The sequence below is a fragment of the Motacilla alba genome, chromosome 17 (genome assembly GCF_015832195.1).
Source record: "Motacilla alba alba isolate MOTALB_02 chromosome 17, Motacilla_alba_V1.0_pri, whole genome shotgun sequence".
Taxonomy (NCBI): domain Eukaryota; kingdom Metazoa; phylum Chordata; class Aves; order Passeriformes; family Motacillidae; genus Motacilla; species Motacilla alba.
Window position 1 is genome coordinate 2,829,217 of NC_052032.1, and position 18,357 is coordinate 2,847,573.

At 45.9% G+C, this 18,357-nt stretch overlaps 1 protein-coding gene across 4 annotated transcripts in view; it reads right to left on the reverse strand.

Annotated features, from left to right (window-relative positions):
* Positions 1 to 3,292: 3,292 nt before the first annotated feature.
* The window catches only part of TNC (tenascin C), a 73,188-nt gene continuing 58,123 nt past the window's right edge, over positions 3,293 to 18,357 (reverse strand). For all 4 annotated transcript variants that reach the window (XM_038156477.1, XM_038156476.1, XM_038156479.1 and 1 more), the window contains 10 exons: positions 17,575 to 17,718; positions 16,287 to 16,406; positions 15,605 to 15,748; positions 14,085 to 14,215; positions 13,022 to 13,154; positions 10,927 to 11,078; positions 9,445 to 9,541; positions 7,924 to 8,085; positions 5,835 to 5,998; positions 3,293 to 4,625 (listed from right to left, as the gene is read on the reverse strand). In XM_038156477.1, coding sequence (XP_038012405.1) covers positions 4,515 to 4,625; positions 5,835 to 5,998; positions 7,924 to 8,085; positions 9,445 to 9,541; positions 10,927 to 11,078; positions 13,022 to 13,154; positions 14,085 to 14,215; positions 15,605 to 15,748; positions 16,287 to 16,406; positions 17,575 to 17,718 — 1,358 coding nt within the window. In that variant the 3' untranslated portion in view covers positions 3,293 to 4,514. The remainder of the gene's footprint in view (positions 4,626 to 5,834; positions 5,999 to 7,923; positions 8,086 to 9,444; positions 9,542 to 10,926; positions 11,079 to 13,021; positions 13,155 to 14,084; positions 14,216 to 15,604; positions 15,749 to 16,286; positions 16,407 to 17,574; positions 17,719 to 18,357) is intronic.

The following is an 18,357-nucleotide window of genomic DNA, read 5'->3' on the forward strand; positions in this document are numbered from 1 at the left end:
CAGACTTCCGAAATTTCAGAGGTTGTGAAAGGGGACTTTTGCCCTAAAAATACCCAAACCCTTATCCTCAGTGCCATCTGAAAGGGCACAAGTGAGTAACCCTGCAGATAGCATCTCAGAGAGACCATGAGCTCCCCACACTTGACGAGTGACTAAAGCTGAAGTGGATTTTTCAGCTGAGTGGGCCTAAATGTAGGAGTGGAAGGGATACAGAGATGGGTACAGCACTAGCCTCTTTATTTTGCAATAACTTCTCCTGTCCAATAGCTCCTGCCCCCTCCAGGAAACTTTCCTTTTGCTCACAGAGCTGTTGAAATGCCTGTGTGTGGTTACATTTTCCTATTCCGGCCTCCACTCGGGATCTCATTGCCGCTGCAAAGTGCAACAGGCCTGATTCATTTTGCAGCAGGAACATGATTGATGCAAGCCCGGATGGAGACTCATTCTCAGCCCTGTGGAAATTCCTCAGCAAGGCTGCAAGTCAAGTGAAAACCTCACTGTACAATCATCAGGTTGTGTTTCTACTCCTAAACCTTTTGGGATGGAGCCAGGAACAGCTTGCTAGCAGGCAAGGATGACCCAGAAAGCCAGAGCAGTTCTTACATCACCTTTTATTCTGGTTTTGTCTTTTGGTTTTTGCTTCTTTTTTTTTTTTTTTTCTTCTGAGAATTATCTTTCCCTCTCACCTACACCAACTCCTTCACCTTTAGATTGAAGACCTGATTAACATGTGTGTTTTTCCAGGGCCCTCCAAGAATAAAGATCATCTGTGCAGTTCTGGCGGAGCTTTGCTCGCAGTCTCCTGCTGACAAACCACACCTTGTTTATCAGGACCAGCATTTGTTGAACACACACACAGAGCTGCTGGAGATCTGAGGGCTGAGATTTCTGTACCTGCTGGGGAAATCACCGGGGGAAAAGTGGAGGAACAAAGGCTGGAGCAGACTTTTTTCAAAGAAAATGTTAAGGCTGTGCTGAACAGGGGCTCCAAAGCTGCTGGGGCGTTTATGTCTCCTTCTATATTTTCATTTCACATTATTTTTTTCCCACATCCCATTAAATAAATGGTATTTTATCAATTCCCTGTGTTTGTAACGCTCTGTGAAGAATTCCACTCTGCCTGAGCTCCTGATGAAGTGCAGAGAACCTGCAGCAACCAGCCAAGCACCTCAGCAATCCCAGCTCTATTCCTGGGTCATCTTGTTCTCAACCCTGGAAGTCAGAAATAAAAAGTGGCAAGGTACCTGTGAGGCTGATGCCACCTCCTTGCCATTTTCTGGGATCAAGCTGCTGCTTGTTGATGACACCGGAACATTTCTGTTCTGCTTTTCTTTCTAATCAAGTTCTAGAACATGTTCAGTGGGTCAAGCACAAAGAATGCTGAGAAGGAGAAGAAGAAGATGAAGATGATGAAGAAGAAGATGAGAAGGAGAAGGAGAAGGAGAAGGAGAAGGAGAAGGAGAAGGAGAAGGAGAAAAGAAAGAGAAAAGAAAGAGGGGGAAAAAAAACCCAAAGGAAAAAAGGTACTGCCCCTTCAGAGTTTAACAACCCCAGGATTAACAGGCAGTGGCAAGAAGGTTTTTCAAGGCTGCAGTTTTGGATTCAGGTAGTGAAGCCTGAGACCAAATGAGTAGCAGGGGCAGCCACTGGATCACTGTGTACTCAATTTCATGTTTTTCATGCTCTCTGACCCTCAGTTATGCTCAACTGCTTTTAAAGCAAATGAAGCCAAACATGTAATTTGATTGAAGGGACATTCTTGGGCAGGAAAGATGGGATATTTAAGTTTTGTGTCACAAATCACTGAGCTATTTATTCACTACTGCAGATTCAGGTGAGATTCCCTGGCTTTCTGGTGACATTCAGCCCAGCAATGGGTGAGATCAATTCCCTTGGCTGGAATTGCATCAGGAGAGGAAGTGAGGGAGCTGCACCCAGAGGTGATGCAGCACATGTGGGTGCTCCAGCTCAGCTGACACCAAGGTGTTACTGTGGCAGAGGGAAGAATTCAAGGTATCTGTCATCTCCCACATCATCCTGGAGTGCTCTAATCGCTGCACACTCATGCCTGGAGCCAGAAACAACCACACTTCGCAGTCCTAGTCTCACAAAAAGACAGGGGATTGAATAACTTGAAAGCTGCCATCAGCCTCACTTCCCCAAATTATGCATCCAGCTGACTTTTGCCCACCTGGCTTGAAGCTTTCACCTCACTTAAATAAGAAACCCAAGCATGAGTTTTTGCTCAGACTGTAGTTACAGTTAGGACAGAGACACTGGAAAAGGAGTTTTCCATCCCCTTGTCTCAAAAATACCTCATGGAAACAGTCCTAACACCATAAACCCCTCTCAGGCCCCCAGATATCCCCTTCAGTGCCTTTAGGACCTTAAATCTGGCTGAGGAAATAATTTTGAAGCCCTTCCTCTCCTGCCCCCTGGAGGCTCCCAAACTGCTTCATCACGTTAAGGATGAACACCAGCACCGAGGCTTGGCAGGTTCACGAACAGATTTCAAATCCGAACGTGTTTTTAAACTCTTCTCACGAGTTACAAACAGGAAAGGGGGAAAAGCCAGTGAATTTCCCTTCCAGGAGCCCGTGGTGGAGCTGCTGGTCCCAAATCAAGCTTGTGTCAGCTCTGAACGGTGTTTTGGCAGGTCTGACTCCAAGGATTTGCCAGCTTCCCTCTCTCAGTAGGGATCACAGAGAATACCAAGCAGGGCATCTGTCAGTGAGTAATTACAGGAAATATCAGCTTCCTTTTGTGCAGCGTGTTTGAGTCTTGTCTGGGGTGAGGCACAAACCTGAGCCTGTCTCCAGGAGCTCTTTGGAGCTGCCAAGGTAAATGACACCAGAGGCAGAGCCAGGCAGCTCTCATGTTACCAGCAATGAGGAAATCATTCCATAAATGTCACTTCTTCCCCTGACTGTCTGCAAACAGACTGCCTGAGCTTTCCAGCGCCCAGAAACACGGATCCAGTGCCTTTTCCTCATAGCTTGGAAAGCATCTGGAGAGCAGAGTGTATTTCTTCATTACTGGATTTGTTCTCCTTTATGCTGCCTATCATCCCCTGTGACAAACACCTAGGAAGGGCGATTAATTACAGAGAATTAATTTAATATAGTGCTACCAGTGCCCTGGAGGGTCAAAGGAGATTTATGTTCCCTGTGCAACACAAACAACGCTCAGGAGTGTAACTTCAGCCAGGAGGGAGGCAAGAAACATTTACAAAATGTTTGCAAAACGTTTGCAAAACGCAACCTTGAAGTAGGGCAGAGAGACTGGATTGAAACAAGAGATCTTTTATTGTCTTGAACTTCAGGGTGTGATACAGAGGAACTACATGGATTTCCATTCATATTAAAAAAAAAAAAAAAAAGAGAGCCCTTTATTTACACAAGTGTTCAATCTGCCCATGGTACCTGACAACAACTCTGGGTTCTATTTGTTTTACTTTGTTAGTTATTCCCACCTAGATGGAGCAAGCATTGGTCAGTAGCACTTAGAAAAACGTGTAAGAAGCTGTTGGGCAGGAAATAAAAAAAAGAATTCTGTTCTGAAAGAACCCAAATCCTCCTGGGCATTTCACTGTAACAAACCCACCAGAATAATTACAACCAGTCGCTGACAAAAGGAACAGTTTTCAGTTGGGGCTCAGCAGCCTAATTAATCTCAGTCTGTCTTTATTTCCCCATCTAAGTAAATATATCCTGGACATGCACAAACTCCACATGGATAAAGAAAAAAGGTAGAAATTTATTTAAAAGTAATTGTGCTTTTATTTATAAAAAAAAAATTTACAATCAGACACTGTCCTGCTGTGTTTCCAAAAGCATGGTTCTCTTAAAAATGACAAAATGTAGCTTATTATTATTATTATCATTATTATTATTATTACTTTGTATTTATATTAATAATATTAATCTTATGCTTAAGTTTAAAAACATACTGCTTTCCCTTCCCGTTCCCTACTTCTCTGTGGTACTTGATATATATAAAAAAGGCATTCAAACCACCAATTATTTTCACTTATAACTAATAATAATAATAATAATGATAATTAATCTTACACATTTCTGTGTGTAAAATATGGCTGGTTCTAAAACAAACTACCAATGTACAAAGCTGTTCTCCCTCCCCTCCCCTGGGCCACTCAAGAGATTGTCAGATATTGGAAGATCTTTATCCCAGATGCTTTCCAACAAAAAAAAAAAAAAACAAAACAAAAAAAACCCAAAAAAAAACCAAAAAAAAACCAACACAGAACCCTTGAGATCGTTGTCTTTGGTGTGGAGGACGTTCCTGGTGCGCAGCTGGAGCTGCTCTGCTGGAAACTCTGGCATGCTTTAAGGCTTTTTTTGTTTGGAATGCTGCAAAGCCTGCGCCGGGCCACGGCTCACCGATGCTTTGGTGCCAATCCCAGCTCCTCACACCCCCAGGCCAGCGATGCCAGAGGGTCTCCCCACACCCCCCTCTCCATCCCCTCCCCAGCCCCTGCCCGCAGCCCCCCGGCTCTACGCTCGCTTCCGACGCCCCTCCAGGTTCCGGAAGCTGGAGGGTCTCAGCTTCATCTCTGCAAACTGGATGGAATACTCGTGGCCCTTCCAGTGGAACCAGTTGACGCCCTGGGAAGGCAGAGGGGAGAGGTGGGAGGTCACACTTGCATTTGCAGTCCCTGGTTCAGACTGGGGATGTTTCTGCTTTGGGCACAGAGGCACCACAAAGCAGAGGAGCTTTGGGAAGCACAGGGGCTGTGAAATGTCCAAGCTGTGCAAACCCACCGACATCAGGTCACAGAATCATGGAAACACAATGGATTGGGCTGGAAGGCACCTTAAAGATCATCTTGTTCCAGCCCTGCTGTGGCAGGGACACCTCCCACTATCCCAGGCTGCTCCAGCCTGGCCTTGGACACTGCCAGGGATCCAGGGCCAGACACAGCTGCTCTGGGCACCCTGTGCCAGGGCCTGCCCACCCTCCCAGGGAAGAATTTCCTCCCAGTATCTCACCTAAACCTATTCTCTGTCAGTGTGAAACCATTCCCCCTTGTCCTGGCACTCCAAGCCCTTGTTAATCTTCTCTCTCCATCTTTCCTGTCAGCCCCTTCAGGCCCTGCAAGGCCACTCTGAGGTCCCCCCAAAGCTTCTCCTCTCCAGGTGAACAATGCCAGCTGTGCCAGCCTCTCCTCCCAGCAGAGCTGCTCCATCCCTCTGATGCCCCTGGAGCCTCCTCTGGATCTCTGCAGCAGCTCCAGCTGCTCCCTGTGCTGGGCCAGGGCTGGGGCAGCTCTGCAGCTGGGGTCTCACCTGAGCACAGGGCACAGGGGCACAATCCCCCCTGCCCTGCTGCCCACGCTGGGCTCAGCCCAGGGCAGGGGCTTCAGGGCTGGGGCAGCTCCAGCTCTCACCCCCAGCACCCCCAGGTCCCTCTCCAGGGCTGCTCCAGCTGCTCATCCCAGCCTGGATTGATCCCAGGGGTTGCCCTAACCCACGTGCAGCACCCTGAGCTTGGTCTTGTTAAACCTCTGTCCCTCAGCGCTGTCTCTCCTTGTCTGGCTTTCATGGCAAGAAAAATATTTTTTGTTTCACATGTTGAAAACTACAATTATTTCCTGCACACTTGGGATATTCCCTTGGAAAATCAGACAAAGCCAACAAGATTTCACCAGCTGATGTTAAATTCTTGTTTTGTGACTGCCCTTACATTTCCCTGTCATTTTGGAGAGTGGGAGGAGGGCATGCTGTGATTTTTGGCTGGCTGAACCATCAGAAAAGCCCATAATTGCAATTCGCCTTCCTCTCATGCATTAGAGAAGCCTTCAGAGCCAAACTCACCTGACTGTGGCTGTTGTCACCATATCTGCCCATCAGGTTGACTCGGTGACAGTTCTTGTACCAGAAAGCTCCTTTGTATGACAGAGCACAGTTGGTGATGGCAGAGTCGTGGTCTTTGTCAAAGGTGGAGAAGGACCTTCCATTGTGGTAGGTCATGGAGTCACCTGAATGGGGGGACAAAAGAAAGAGCAAGGTCAGTGCATTGCCTGGTTTAGATTTCATGAAAATATTTGGACTGTGCAATGACCTGTCTGCATCTAAATTTTAAAAAATTGACTTGTTTTAATACAGGAGGAAATACACAATTTTTGGTTTTGCAGGCAGGTTAAAATATTTTCTTCAGGTGGTCTCTAATCCCCAGCATGTTAAGTGGGCTTTTCCGTGCAGCTCAATTTCTGCACTTCTTGCTAAAAGCTGGATTTCACAGTGTGGACAAGCCAAGACCAAAGAGGTGTTCACAAGGAAGGAATCAAGACCAAAGGAGTCTCCACACTGACTGAATCCTACTCGTGGTAGCAGCTACTAATACTCTGCACTAGACAATTTGCCTTAAATCACAGAATCATGGAATGGTTGGGGCTGGAAGGGACATTAAAACTCATCCCATTCCACCCCCTGCCATGGCAGGGACACCTCCCACTGCCCCAGGCTGCTCCAAGCCCTGTCCAGCCTGGCCTTGGGCACTGCCAGGGATCCAGGGGCAGCCCCAGCTGCTCTGGGCACCCTGTGCCAGGGCCTGCCCACCCTCACAGGGAAGGATTTATTCCCAATATCCCATCTAAATTAAATAGTCATTTATTCTGCTGCTGCTGCATTTACTTTGTATCTCTGTAGTCAGGGTAAAAGCTCCTGTGCTGGTCACAGGGCAGAGCCCACACCCAAAGCTCTGCTCTGGTTTCTGCACCCAGCAGTGTGAAATTATCTCCTTTTAAGACATGTTGTTAAACTGGATTTATCTCTTAATCCTGTGAAGCCCTGAAGAGGACTCACCAAGGGCTGCAGGGTTTGCCCCAGTGTGATTACAAAAGGCAGATGATTTGTTCAGCAAAATCATAAATCACATTACAGGAGGGCTTTGCTGCAAATTCTACTGACAAGAGAAGCTGTGCCAGGCTATTATTGGCTGTATAAATGACAGCCAAGATTGGCCAAATGAGATATATTGTGGTTTAATACACTTGTTTCAATGCTGCCATAATCAGGCTATAAAATATGGCTCCAAAGTGCCTGGAGGATATAAAACAGAAACATAAATATATTGATATGTTTGATTTTTGAACACCTCACTGTCCTGGCTTGTAAGATATGGTTTGGGGGTGTGTACTTCTCATCTGTCAGAGCTGGGGCAGCTCTCTGCTGTCCATGGGGCAGGTTTCTTTATCTCTGCCACAGCCAATCCTCCCTCCAGGAGATCTCTGCTGTTCATGGCCACTGAGTGTCCCTGCATGGCTGATCAAATTCCATCATCCCATGGGGAGATGCTGCGCCCAGGGCAGGAGCCAAGCATTCCTACCTGGATACAATCTGAGCCTGGAACAGCACAGCAGCCTCTGCCCCCTGCATTCCCAGAGGAGCAGCTTTCTTCTCCCTGCATTCCCAGAGGGAGAGCAGGCCCATCTCCAGCAGCCCTGGAGCTTCAGAGGAAAACTCCAGCCTTGTGCAGGATCCCTGCTCCAGCAGAACCACAGCTGGCACTGCAGGAGGGCTGAGCCACCATGGAATGGCACTGCTGCCACCACCCTGACCCACAGGGGGGCAGCTCCTCTTCTGACTCTGGCAGTGGGGTTTTGATTTACTGCATTGTTTATTTCATTGTTTTATTTTCTTCCCTAGTAAAGAACTGTTATTCCTGCTCCCATATCTTTTCCTAAGAGGCTCTAAATTTCAAAATTATAATAATTCGGAGGGAGGGGTTTTATATTTTCCATTTCAGGGGGGCTCCTGCCTTCCTTAGCAGACACCTGTCTTTTCAAACCAAGACACTCACACAGGAGAGGCATCTGCTGATCTGCAACATTGACATGGTTTCCTTGAGTCAATGGGAGGAAATGGGTCACTATAAGGAGGGAAAGTCAGTTTTTGCTCTCACCTGCTGTGCCGCTGTAGCCATCCACACGCAGGCGGTAGCGGCTCTTGGCGTCGCCCACGCTGAAGCGGTCGTACACGGCGTAGGCCATGTCCCCCTTGTCCCTCAGGTCCACCCGCAGCTCGTACTGGCCCTGAGAAGTGATTTTGTGCAGGTTCTCTAGACCTGTGGGCAGGAAGGAATGTCTGTCTTGATGCCAAATGGTTTTTTTGCCTTTTTTTTTTCTGTATTCTCTGTATTCTTTACACATCTGTTTGGAGCTCTGTAGCCTATTGCTGCATTCCTACTGAGTTTTCCCAGTGCTTTTCCCTGCCCTGACAGGCAGAAAGAATAAACATATTCCAAAGCCCCCCATCTTGATTCTCCCTGGGAACCAAGGCCAAAAAAACCCTCTTTGAGACCCGTTTTCATCAACAAAGTTCGGTTCCATCTGAGGGGGGAAGATTTAGAAGGGGCTTGAACAGAGGGGAATTGCATCACCACTTGTGCTCCTAATTGGTGATTTTGTCAATTATGCTAATTTGTTAAACTTTTAAAAACTGTCTTCACCCCATGGGGAGGGGCTTTTGTGGACATTTTGCATATTCACCTCTAAAGGCCTCCAATAAAGATCAACCTTTACATTACTCCTATACTAATGTTATCCTAAAAGTGTGTTGTTTGATTTCCAGGTTCCTTAAGGCATCAGTCTCTCCATGTTTTTTTCTTTGTTGTGGTGGGTTCAGTGCTGGTCACTGAACCCAAAGCCATTCAACTAGCCCTGGACATTGCTGAAAGAGAGAAGTGGCCAAAGCTCTCCCTCCCATACAAAACCAGGACATTTGCCATGCGATTATTCCATGAATGGGGCCATACTGGACTGTACAAACAGAGCAGGACACCAGCACTGGTGAGGACACTGAGCTGGATCAGCTCTAGCGTGATGTCAGCACAAAAGCAAATAAATAGTCCAGGTTGACTGGGAGAGATCTTCCCTTCAAATAACAGAAACAGGTTGGGCAAAACAACCAAAGTTGTGCTGTGTGATCATAATCATCAACATCATCATCACCTTTCATTTACAATCAGAAAAATGCAGCACAACCATTGAAAATGTGGAGGATTTACTTTTATTTTACCAAAATGTGAGTTTATGACCTCTATTTGCCCTGCTTTTCCTCTCTGGATCGTCAGCCTTTGCTGCTGGGAGTGTCCCAGGAGGACAGGAAGCAGAACCTGCTTTCCAGGCCACCTCTGACTGCTCCCAGAGCCCCAGTGAGGAACAGGTGGGCTCATTTGGTGACCCCAGCATGACATCCTTTGACTGCAGCTGGAGGGACTGGCTGAGCCTGGCCCTTTCAGTCTCCCTCATGTAGGGTGTCCCTGGCTCCTTTACTCCTGTTCCCCTTTACAAATACTCCTGCCAGCTAAATGGAAGCCTCTCAGTACCTCCTGGACTTTTGGGATGTGCTCCTGTTTTGTTTGTATGGGTTTTGTTTTTTTGGTTTTTTTTTTTTTCCAAAAATACAAATTTTCAGCACTTACCTATCCAGAATTCATCCTTAGGATCTCCAAAACCTGCCACATAAGTATTCCAGTTCTTGTAGAAATCTTGCTTTCCATTCTGACGCCTCAGGAAGACCTAAAAGCAGAAAATGGTATGGACAGACTGCTCTGGCCAGAGGGGAAGAGCTTTTACAAACACAGAGCCCAGCATTGCTCCTGCCCTGCCTTTACCCCTCCCAGCAGAGCCTGCACACAGGTTTTTGGATGCTCCATGTAGTTTTTAAGTCTCCAATTTCTCTGTTGGGTTCCCAGGCTCCTCTGCATGACGTGGCCTCTCAGTTCCTGCTCTCTGCCCTTTTAAACCCACCCTGCAGCTCTGGATTTCTCAGCCAAGGGTTTTTCCATCCCTCATCTCCCAGGCAAGCATTCTTCAAGCTTCTCCTGCTTTTCTGTGCCCTGGGTCCCTTTGGCTTGTTCAGATTTGGGGATGTCAGTGTGGAGAGGTGGCATTTACTGCCATTCCTTTGTTGGCTGGGTGGCACTGTGTCCCTTGCACAGTGGCCTTGGAAGCCACTGCACCCTGTGGCTGCTGAACAAATGCCTCCCCTGGGCCGTGCTTTACCTCCCTCACTCCCTCTCTTATTCAGACTGAGTCAGTTCACCCTCCCCTCTCCTTGGTGATTATTTAGAAGAAGTGTTATCTAGTATGGTCATTTCAGCAGCCCTTACACCTGGAGAGGGATCAAGCCCGAACCAGGGGTGTGACCCATCCTTTGGAGACACCTCTCTCTCCTCCAACTACAGAAAGAGCTGGCAACCCTGTTCTGGGCACTAGAGTGTCCTACTGTCATAGTTTTTCAAGAGGGATTCTCTGCCTAAGTGAACTGAAGAAAGTCTATTTTAGAGCTGGTAAACTGACTGGAAATTTAAAATTTTGTTTCTTTGCATTGTCAGTGGAAAAGGAAAGTTTGTGGGGGGAGGAGAAGTGTTCTGAAGGGTTTGTTTCAATTCCTACTTTTTTTTTTTTCTTTTAGTTACTGTTAATAAAATTTTCTTTATACCCTTTTAAGGTTTCGAGCCTGCTTTGCCTTCCTCCTAATCCTACCCCACAGCAGGAAGTGAGTGCACTGGTGATTGGCCAGCACCAAACCCACCACACTCATTGGGGCGTTGGCCAGGAAACCTCAAAATTGGTGAAATCTCAAATTAGCAAACAAACTACACCTGCCTGGGATAAAACTCTCCAGATTTATAGACAGGACAGCCCTACTGTGATAATAACACCATTATCCTACTGTGATAACAACACTATTATCCTACTGTGATAATAACCCGCCACACTCATTGGGGCGTTGGCCAGGAAACCTCAAAATTGATGAAATCTCAAATTAGCAAACAAACTACACCTGCCTAGGATAAAGCTCCCCAGATTTATAGACGGGACAGCCCTACTGTGATAATAACACTCTGAGGGTGCCTGGATGAGCAGGATGGGATGTGCTGCCCCTGCCCCATACTCACGATCCAGCCGCCCCCGTCCTCGCCCATGTCACAGAACACTTGCAGAGGCTGAGCCTTGTCCCCGTTCAGGTAAATTGTGTAGAGCCCAGAGGTGGATTCTCCATTCAGCAGGGCCTGGGAGCAGTCCTTGGGGTAGGGATAGAGGAGCCCAGCTGCACACACAGGGAAGAGGAAGCATTCCTTAGGAAATCAGCAGTTACAAGGAATGTGCCCAATGCAGATGGCTCAGGAAAATCCCTTGTGGGACTACAGATCCCAGGAACAGGTTTGTAATTGTATCCTGCATACAGAACATCCACAGCATATGGCTGGTGAGGTGAATTCTTCTTTTGAATGTGGTTTTTCACATCTGTCTACACTTCTGGAAGTGCTGGGAATGTGAGATAACTACTCCCTGCTAGGATGGGAGTGTATCCTCCAGCTAAAGGCTGAAATTCAGGAGCTGTGTTACAGCAATTTTTGGGGGAAAACAAATCTACCAATCTTTGCTCATGTGACAGAAAATGGAAGCGGGATACAAAGGACTTCAATCAAAAATAAATGAATTGTGAGTCTTTTGCTAGCAAGGACAATATTAAATGTGTTAAAAGCTACACTCCTAAAAATCACAGCAAACAGCAACAGTTGAAACTACAGGAAAATGTTGTTAAGCTTTTCTTTCTGACAACAAGACAATAAAATCATTGCAGTCAGAACAATTTCTAACCCCCCAAAACCTTTTGTTTTTTAATTTTTATTCACTCAGGTCAATAACTTTTTCAGCCAATTAAGTGTTGTTCCAGGTGTGTCTAAAGGAGAGTTTTTACCTGCAGCTTCTCACAGAGTGGCTGCTGGTCCTTGTCAGTGTTACATATCCCTGCCTGGGCTTCAGCTCCACAGACTTTCACAGAAATTCAGAATCATGGCATTGTTAAGGATGGAAAAGACCTTTAAGATCAAGTCCAACCATTTACAGAGTCCCACCATCATGTTCACCACCATGTCCCCAGGTGCCAGCTCCACAGGTATTTTGACTACTTCCAGGGATGGGGACTCCATCACTGCTTATTCCAATTCTCTACAACTCCTTCCATGTAGAAAAATTTCCTGATATTGAATCTAAACCTCCCCTGGTGTGATTTAAGGCCATGCAAGTTTCCATCAGCTTTGGGATTTGGAAAAAAGTGACTCTTTAGTCACTTCAGTGTTACCCTGTCACTAAATAGACACAAATGTATTTTTAGAGTTAAGGCCAGGCTTAAGCTTCTGCCTGAATGAGTCTGACACTGTTCACGTGGCTGAAGGCACCTCTCATGGTCAGTCCCTACTCATGGTCAATTTGCCAAACATCACCTAAATACACCAGATTTAATTCCTCTCCTGTTTCTGGATGTGTTGGTGAGTTCATCCTGCTCTGCACAAGCAGTGACAGGGCAGACTTGGGGCTGGGTGACTTCTGGCAGTCCTTGGGCTGGAGTTGGTGACAGCAGCAGGAGGGGGAATGGGGATGACTGAAGGTCCTGCTGGGCCTGAAAGGCTGAAAACTGGGAAAAGTGAGACAAATGACAGGCAAAGTGTCACAGCTAATACAGAACAACTCCTTTTTTTAATGTCAGCTGTGAAGTGACCTTCAGAGAAGCCAATTTATCCTTGCAGAGCTGTCCTGTTGGGCTGGAGCTGATGTGCAGAGGGGCTTTGAGACAGAGAGAGGAGGAAAATCTACCCAGAAATCCATCTGCTCAGCCCCCAGCACTGATTTGTGTGTGCCTTTGTGGTTTGCTTCATTTCAGCTCCAAACTCTGATTTGTTTTCCCTGGGATCGATACAGGGAGAAATCAAGGTGTCAGCTGGATTTTAAAGAATTCCTGCTGATATTTCACATGGGCAAGGCAGATGTTTTACCCAACTGTGAGGGTGATGTGGATGGATATTGGAATTTCATCCTGCCAAGGGAGAACAGATCTGGGGGAACAGGGACTTTGCACTAACACTGCAAACAGATTAAAATCTTGTGTGGGTCTGTGTGTCCTCACAGCAGAGCTCAGCAGCATTTAGATTATTTTAGATTAGTATTCAGTATTATTTTAGATCATTCAGATTATTCTCATGTCCTTACTGGTGGTGAAAATGGTCTGGATGGTTTTGCTCCTCAGGGCCCCACTCAGGGCCTGCAGTTTCACCGTGTACTGCGTGGAGGGGCTCAGCTCTGTCAGGCTGTAGGAAGTTGTCTCGGGGTTTAGGATGACTTCCTGTGGAGAGAAGAGATAATAAAGGGAAATCTCAGAGAAATAAATCATAATGACCAGAATGGTTACATATTATGGTCTGTCACATTTTTTTGGTCATAATTATTGATGGTATCTTTAACCATCTAGATTAATTGATATAAAGGTACTCCTCTAAGATTTTTACCAAGCTAATATTTAAAAGTTCAGTAAAGCCTGCCTGGAAATGAGTGTTCACCATCACAATGTACAAGCTGGGAGGTTTGAAAGCAAGGCAGCATAAATGTTTACATGTCCTGAATGTACAGACTGTGAAATTCATAAAAAACTGGGGAACTCATCCCTTAGGAAAAGGAAATGCACTCCAGGCTTTAAAAGGCTGTTTTGCTGTGACATTAAAATACTGGTTTTCAGTGTGCTTGGGGAATTAGCCTTCCTGAAAATTAGAATCCTCTCCATTGATCCAGGCTGGGCATCCAAAATTATTTTTTTTCTGGGACTCACCTGATTAATATTTAAATATTTAGTGTAATATAATTATGTGGGAACAAAATAAAATTTTAGGAGAATAAGAGGCACTTCCACAGGCAGCTCATTCTTCTTTAGACACCCCTTTGCACAGGGATTCCCCTGAGTTTAGAAAAGTGAATCACATCCTTTGGGGGTGTGAGTTTACAGGTCTGGAATGAAGGAAAATGTTTGTGCTTTTATCTGTATTGTAGGGAGATGAAAGGCAAAATTCAGGCTGCAACGGAGCATCTGTTTCAGGGTATAATGTACAAAAGTCCTTTAACTGGTTTGAAATGCTTTTGTGTTCAGTCTAGCACTGAAAGAGGCAGTGAGTATTTTTAAATTTAGTGTTTAAATTAAGGCACACAACTATGTTGCATTTCTGGACACGTCAGAGCATCTCCACTGCCCAGATTTGAGGCACAGCCCCTCAGGTTTATTTACCTTGACTCTGCCATCGATGGATTCATAGATCAGGAGATATCCAGTGACTGGAGCACGGGGAGGCCTCCAGCTCATCACAGCTGCTTCTGACTGCACCTCAGTGGCACTCAAATCCCTTGGAGCATCCAGCCCTGCAGGAGACACCACAGCCATTACAATCACATCCATACAAAGTCAATTCCACAGGTTATCTTGTGGGCCATATATTAAAACAAGCCAGGAAAACAAACCTTCTCTCCAGAGAAATTTGAAATGAAAAAACACTTCAACCTTAACTTTTGTGGTTAAGAATTAATTTTCCCATTGGCAGTTTAAAACAAAGGTGTTAACTTTATCTAAGTTAAAACACTGGCTTGTTCCAGGCACCTTATTTTATGAACAGTTGCACTGAAATGTCTTTTGAGACCAAATTGTGCATTTCATTATTTCTTACAAGAAGACAGATTGGTATTTACATATTCCCAGGAAATAAAACTGTGGTTCCAATTATGGTTTTTTTTAGAATAAGAAAACTTTTTAGAATAGGAAAACTTTTCCTGCTTGGTCTGGCTCCAATCTCCAGCTTCCCTTCCCCTCTGTGATTATAGGACTGGATTGGTGTGGCTCCCTAATTAATACCCTGGGACAAGCCAAGGCAGGAAAATGAGAACCATCCCTGATCCCACTGATGCTCATGGAAAGCCATGAGTGTGAAACCAGCTGGGCTCCTTCAGTAGCCAAAGAAGAGCTCCTGCTCTGAGACTCTGTGGAACTGATGATCTCATATTATTGTAACTTCTGCTCCATTTGCATCTTGCAGTTCATTGTCCCATCCCAGCTTTAGCCCATGCAGTCCCATCCTGCTTGTTTTTCTCTCTCCAGCCCACGTTGTTTGTGCTCTTGGGCTGAGATTTGGATCATTTGTCCTTGGCCCCTGACGCTGTTGAGTCAGGGAAGGAAAGAAAGACTCCGGTGTTTAGGTGGATCAGAAGGCAAAAGTGTTTAATGAAAGTAGCGGGTCTTTTTATAATGTGACTCACTGAGGTGAGACTTGATTGGTTTCAAAGTAGAAACATCTCACACTATTGGTGAACTATGAATAGCACACTCTGGAGAACTATATTTATAAACAATGGTTATAGAAAGAGAAATAATAATTGTTTTAATTCTTTCCTCTAAGATTCTCAGGCTCAGCCTGGGGAAAATGATCTCTGTTCTTTCTTCAGTTGAACTGAGAATATCCACAGGTCCCCAGCTAGAGAAGGAATTGTTTTGTCTCCCTACTCTGCGAAGAGAGCTCACCATCCCCTGATATGAAGCCCAGACCCACACACTAAAGCAGCACAGACTCTGAAAAGATAACAAAAGCTAAAACCTGAGGCATCAGTGACAGAACACCACCTCTGGTCAGCCACACTAGGCTCCCACCAGAGAAAGGTGATGCAAACGCTGTCAAAATTCAGGTTTCCAGTGAAAAAGGCAGGAGAGGAACACAGAGCAGGTGGGACTGGAAGGGCTGGCAGCTGTGGGTGGGATGGCACCTGTGGTGAAGTGGGTGGAGAGGCTCTCGCTCCTCTGCGTGTCCTTCTGCGCGTGGATGCTCAGCGTGTACTCCGTGGCAGGCTGCAGCCCCTTCAGGTCATACTCCACTGTGTTCCCTGAGACCAGCTGGGTCACTTCTGGCTCTGAGATCAAAACACAGCAGAAAAGAGATGTTGATTTCATTCAAAACATCATGGTGTGCTCAACTCCGTGCTCCACTCACTGATTTGTTTCATTCCTAGTTGGTAAAAGCCCGTGGCTGCGCTGGCACCTCTGCTGAGTCTGGGTTCCACCAGAGCCCTTTCTCTAGAAGTGTGAGCTCTCTCTAGTGTTCACAGGGATTATAACACCGCCTCTGCTTCCCAGGAATCTCCCTTGTGTCTGTACACGGCTGAATCGAGAGTGCTGAATTAAAACGATCAATTTTTAAATGCTTCCAGCAAAGCCCCTTCTCCAAATAACAGCCCCGAGGCTGCCAGAGCTCCAGGAGCCTTTGGCCAGCGCTGCCAGGGATGCCCAGGGTGGGGCTGGTGGGGTGTCTGGGCAGGGACAGGGCTGGGCTGGGTGATCCTGGTGGGTCCCTCCGACTCTGGATATTCTGTGATTTTCCTGGAGTTACAATCAGCACCTCTTGAGAGCTTTAACACTTCAGCTCCCCAAAGCATTCCCAGCTCCTCTCACCTTCCTCAGAAGAGTAGGACACCACGTAGTTATCCACAGCAGCAATTGCTGGCTGCCAGGTTGCCAGAGCCTCAGAGTCTGTGATGTTCACCACTACCAGGCCAGACGGGCTGTCCAGAGCTGGAAGAAAAACAGATTGAAGGAATTTGACAAACACTCTCAGCTCTGTGCAGTGCTCTGCTGTAAATTCATGAGAGAAAATGCCCAAAACTCAGTGCAGCTTTTATGATTCCCTTTGGAATAGTGGAGTTCTGCAGGAAAGACATCAGTGCCTATGAAGAGACACCAAAACCACCCCTGGAAAGGGAGGTCAGTGCTGGAAGAGATGAAAGTCTGGGAACAAACAGAACTAACCATGTTCTCAGATCGCTCTTGATACCATCGATCTCAACAGCTCTGTCAAAGCTGACATATTTCTCTCAACACCCTCAAATCTGGTTTGTTTTAGAACAAATTCAGGATACAGAGCTGGGAAAAATAACCAAAGTGATGGAAGCTGATGGCCACTGTGACCTTCCAGCAGCTTGTTTGGAACAAAGCAATCCCACAGCCAGCCAGGTATCCAAAATCCCCCCATGTCCTGCTTTGCCTCCTCTCAGGACTCAACTTTTCACACAGGTTTTTGCTCTCCCTGAATTAAGATGGGATCTTTGCCTCCAGAACAGCTGGAATGGGTTATAAATCTCCTGTCATTATCCAATACTCATCATCTTGCTCTTTGCCTGAGCTCTCTGAATGTTTGTTAGCCCCCAAAAAGAATAGAAGGACGGTCAGCAGGAGCAGAGTGAGCCCTCATTTCCTGCAGGGATATTAAAAAAAAAAAAAAATCAGGAGACAGAATACTGAGAGAATATTGAAGAAAAAATCAGGAGAGAGAATGCTTTTATGCTTAGGACAGTCTGGAACCTGGGACATGTGAAGTCCACAACAGAAACTGGCCTGAACTGCTCAGCTGAGCTGGCCCTTTGCTCCCTCATCTCAAAAACAGCATTAATTTAAAACAAAAAGAACCAAACAAACTTCTGATTTTTTTTCTGGTGAATTAGAACGGTAAATACATGAATTGTCTCCATCTCACAGGTTTATTTAGCATTTAGCAAATAGGAGCCTGACCAAATTTACAAGTTCCATCTTCATGTAAAATACAAAGACAAAGAAGGAGGGGGAAAAAGAGCTTCCTACAGTTTGTGTGGGCAGCAAAAATGGGATCTTGGTGGGTCTGCAGCTCCAATCCCTGAGTCAGATGATCCATTTAAAGAGTTGCTATTTGCTGCTTTTATATTATTACCTGTTTTCAGGATGCCAGAGACGGGCTCGCTTTCTTCAAAGCCTTTCACAGAGATGACACTGACATTGTAGTCCACACCTGGGACCAGCTTCACCAGCCTGGTCCTTGTCTTGCTCCCTTCGACTGTGACAACATTTGGAGTACCTAGGATGAGGCCAAATGCCAAGGGATGAGTGACACAGTACTCCAGGAAATGCTTGAAGGGTGTTTCTCAAGTAAGACATTATGGCCACCATGGATGTGCTTCTACAGCAGGAGAGGAATTTTCCCAGTTAGTTACAACCACTGGTGTCAAATTTTTTTGCCATAACACCTAAATATAAATCATTGGTTTGTATTCAGTAAGAAAAACTAACATTTCTAGTGGAAGGTGTCCGTGTCTGCGACAGGGAGTTGGAATGGGATCAGCTTTAAGGTGCCTTCCTATGCAAACCATTCTGTGATTTCTGTTCCTAAAAATACAATTTCCCAGAGAAGGTGTAAGCAGAAACCCCAGCAGTCTCTTCATGGGAGTTCAAACACCTTGAGGACAGGACTTACAGTTTAGATCTGCCTTGTTTATGGTGAGGGCTGGAAGATTCTCCTTTACCCCCCTTATTTAGAATAAAGATGCATGTTATTTTAAACAGTGCTCTGTGTGTGGCTAAGGACTTAGCACCCATATTTACTGCAAATTCTGGGTTTATTCCAGGAAAGCACTTAGACAACAGTGCCTAACTTTATGACTGGATTCTTGTTCTTCTGTGGGATCACTGTATTTAAAGCTTGATGTGTGCCTCCAGC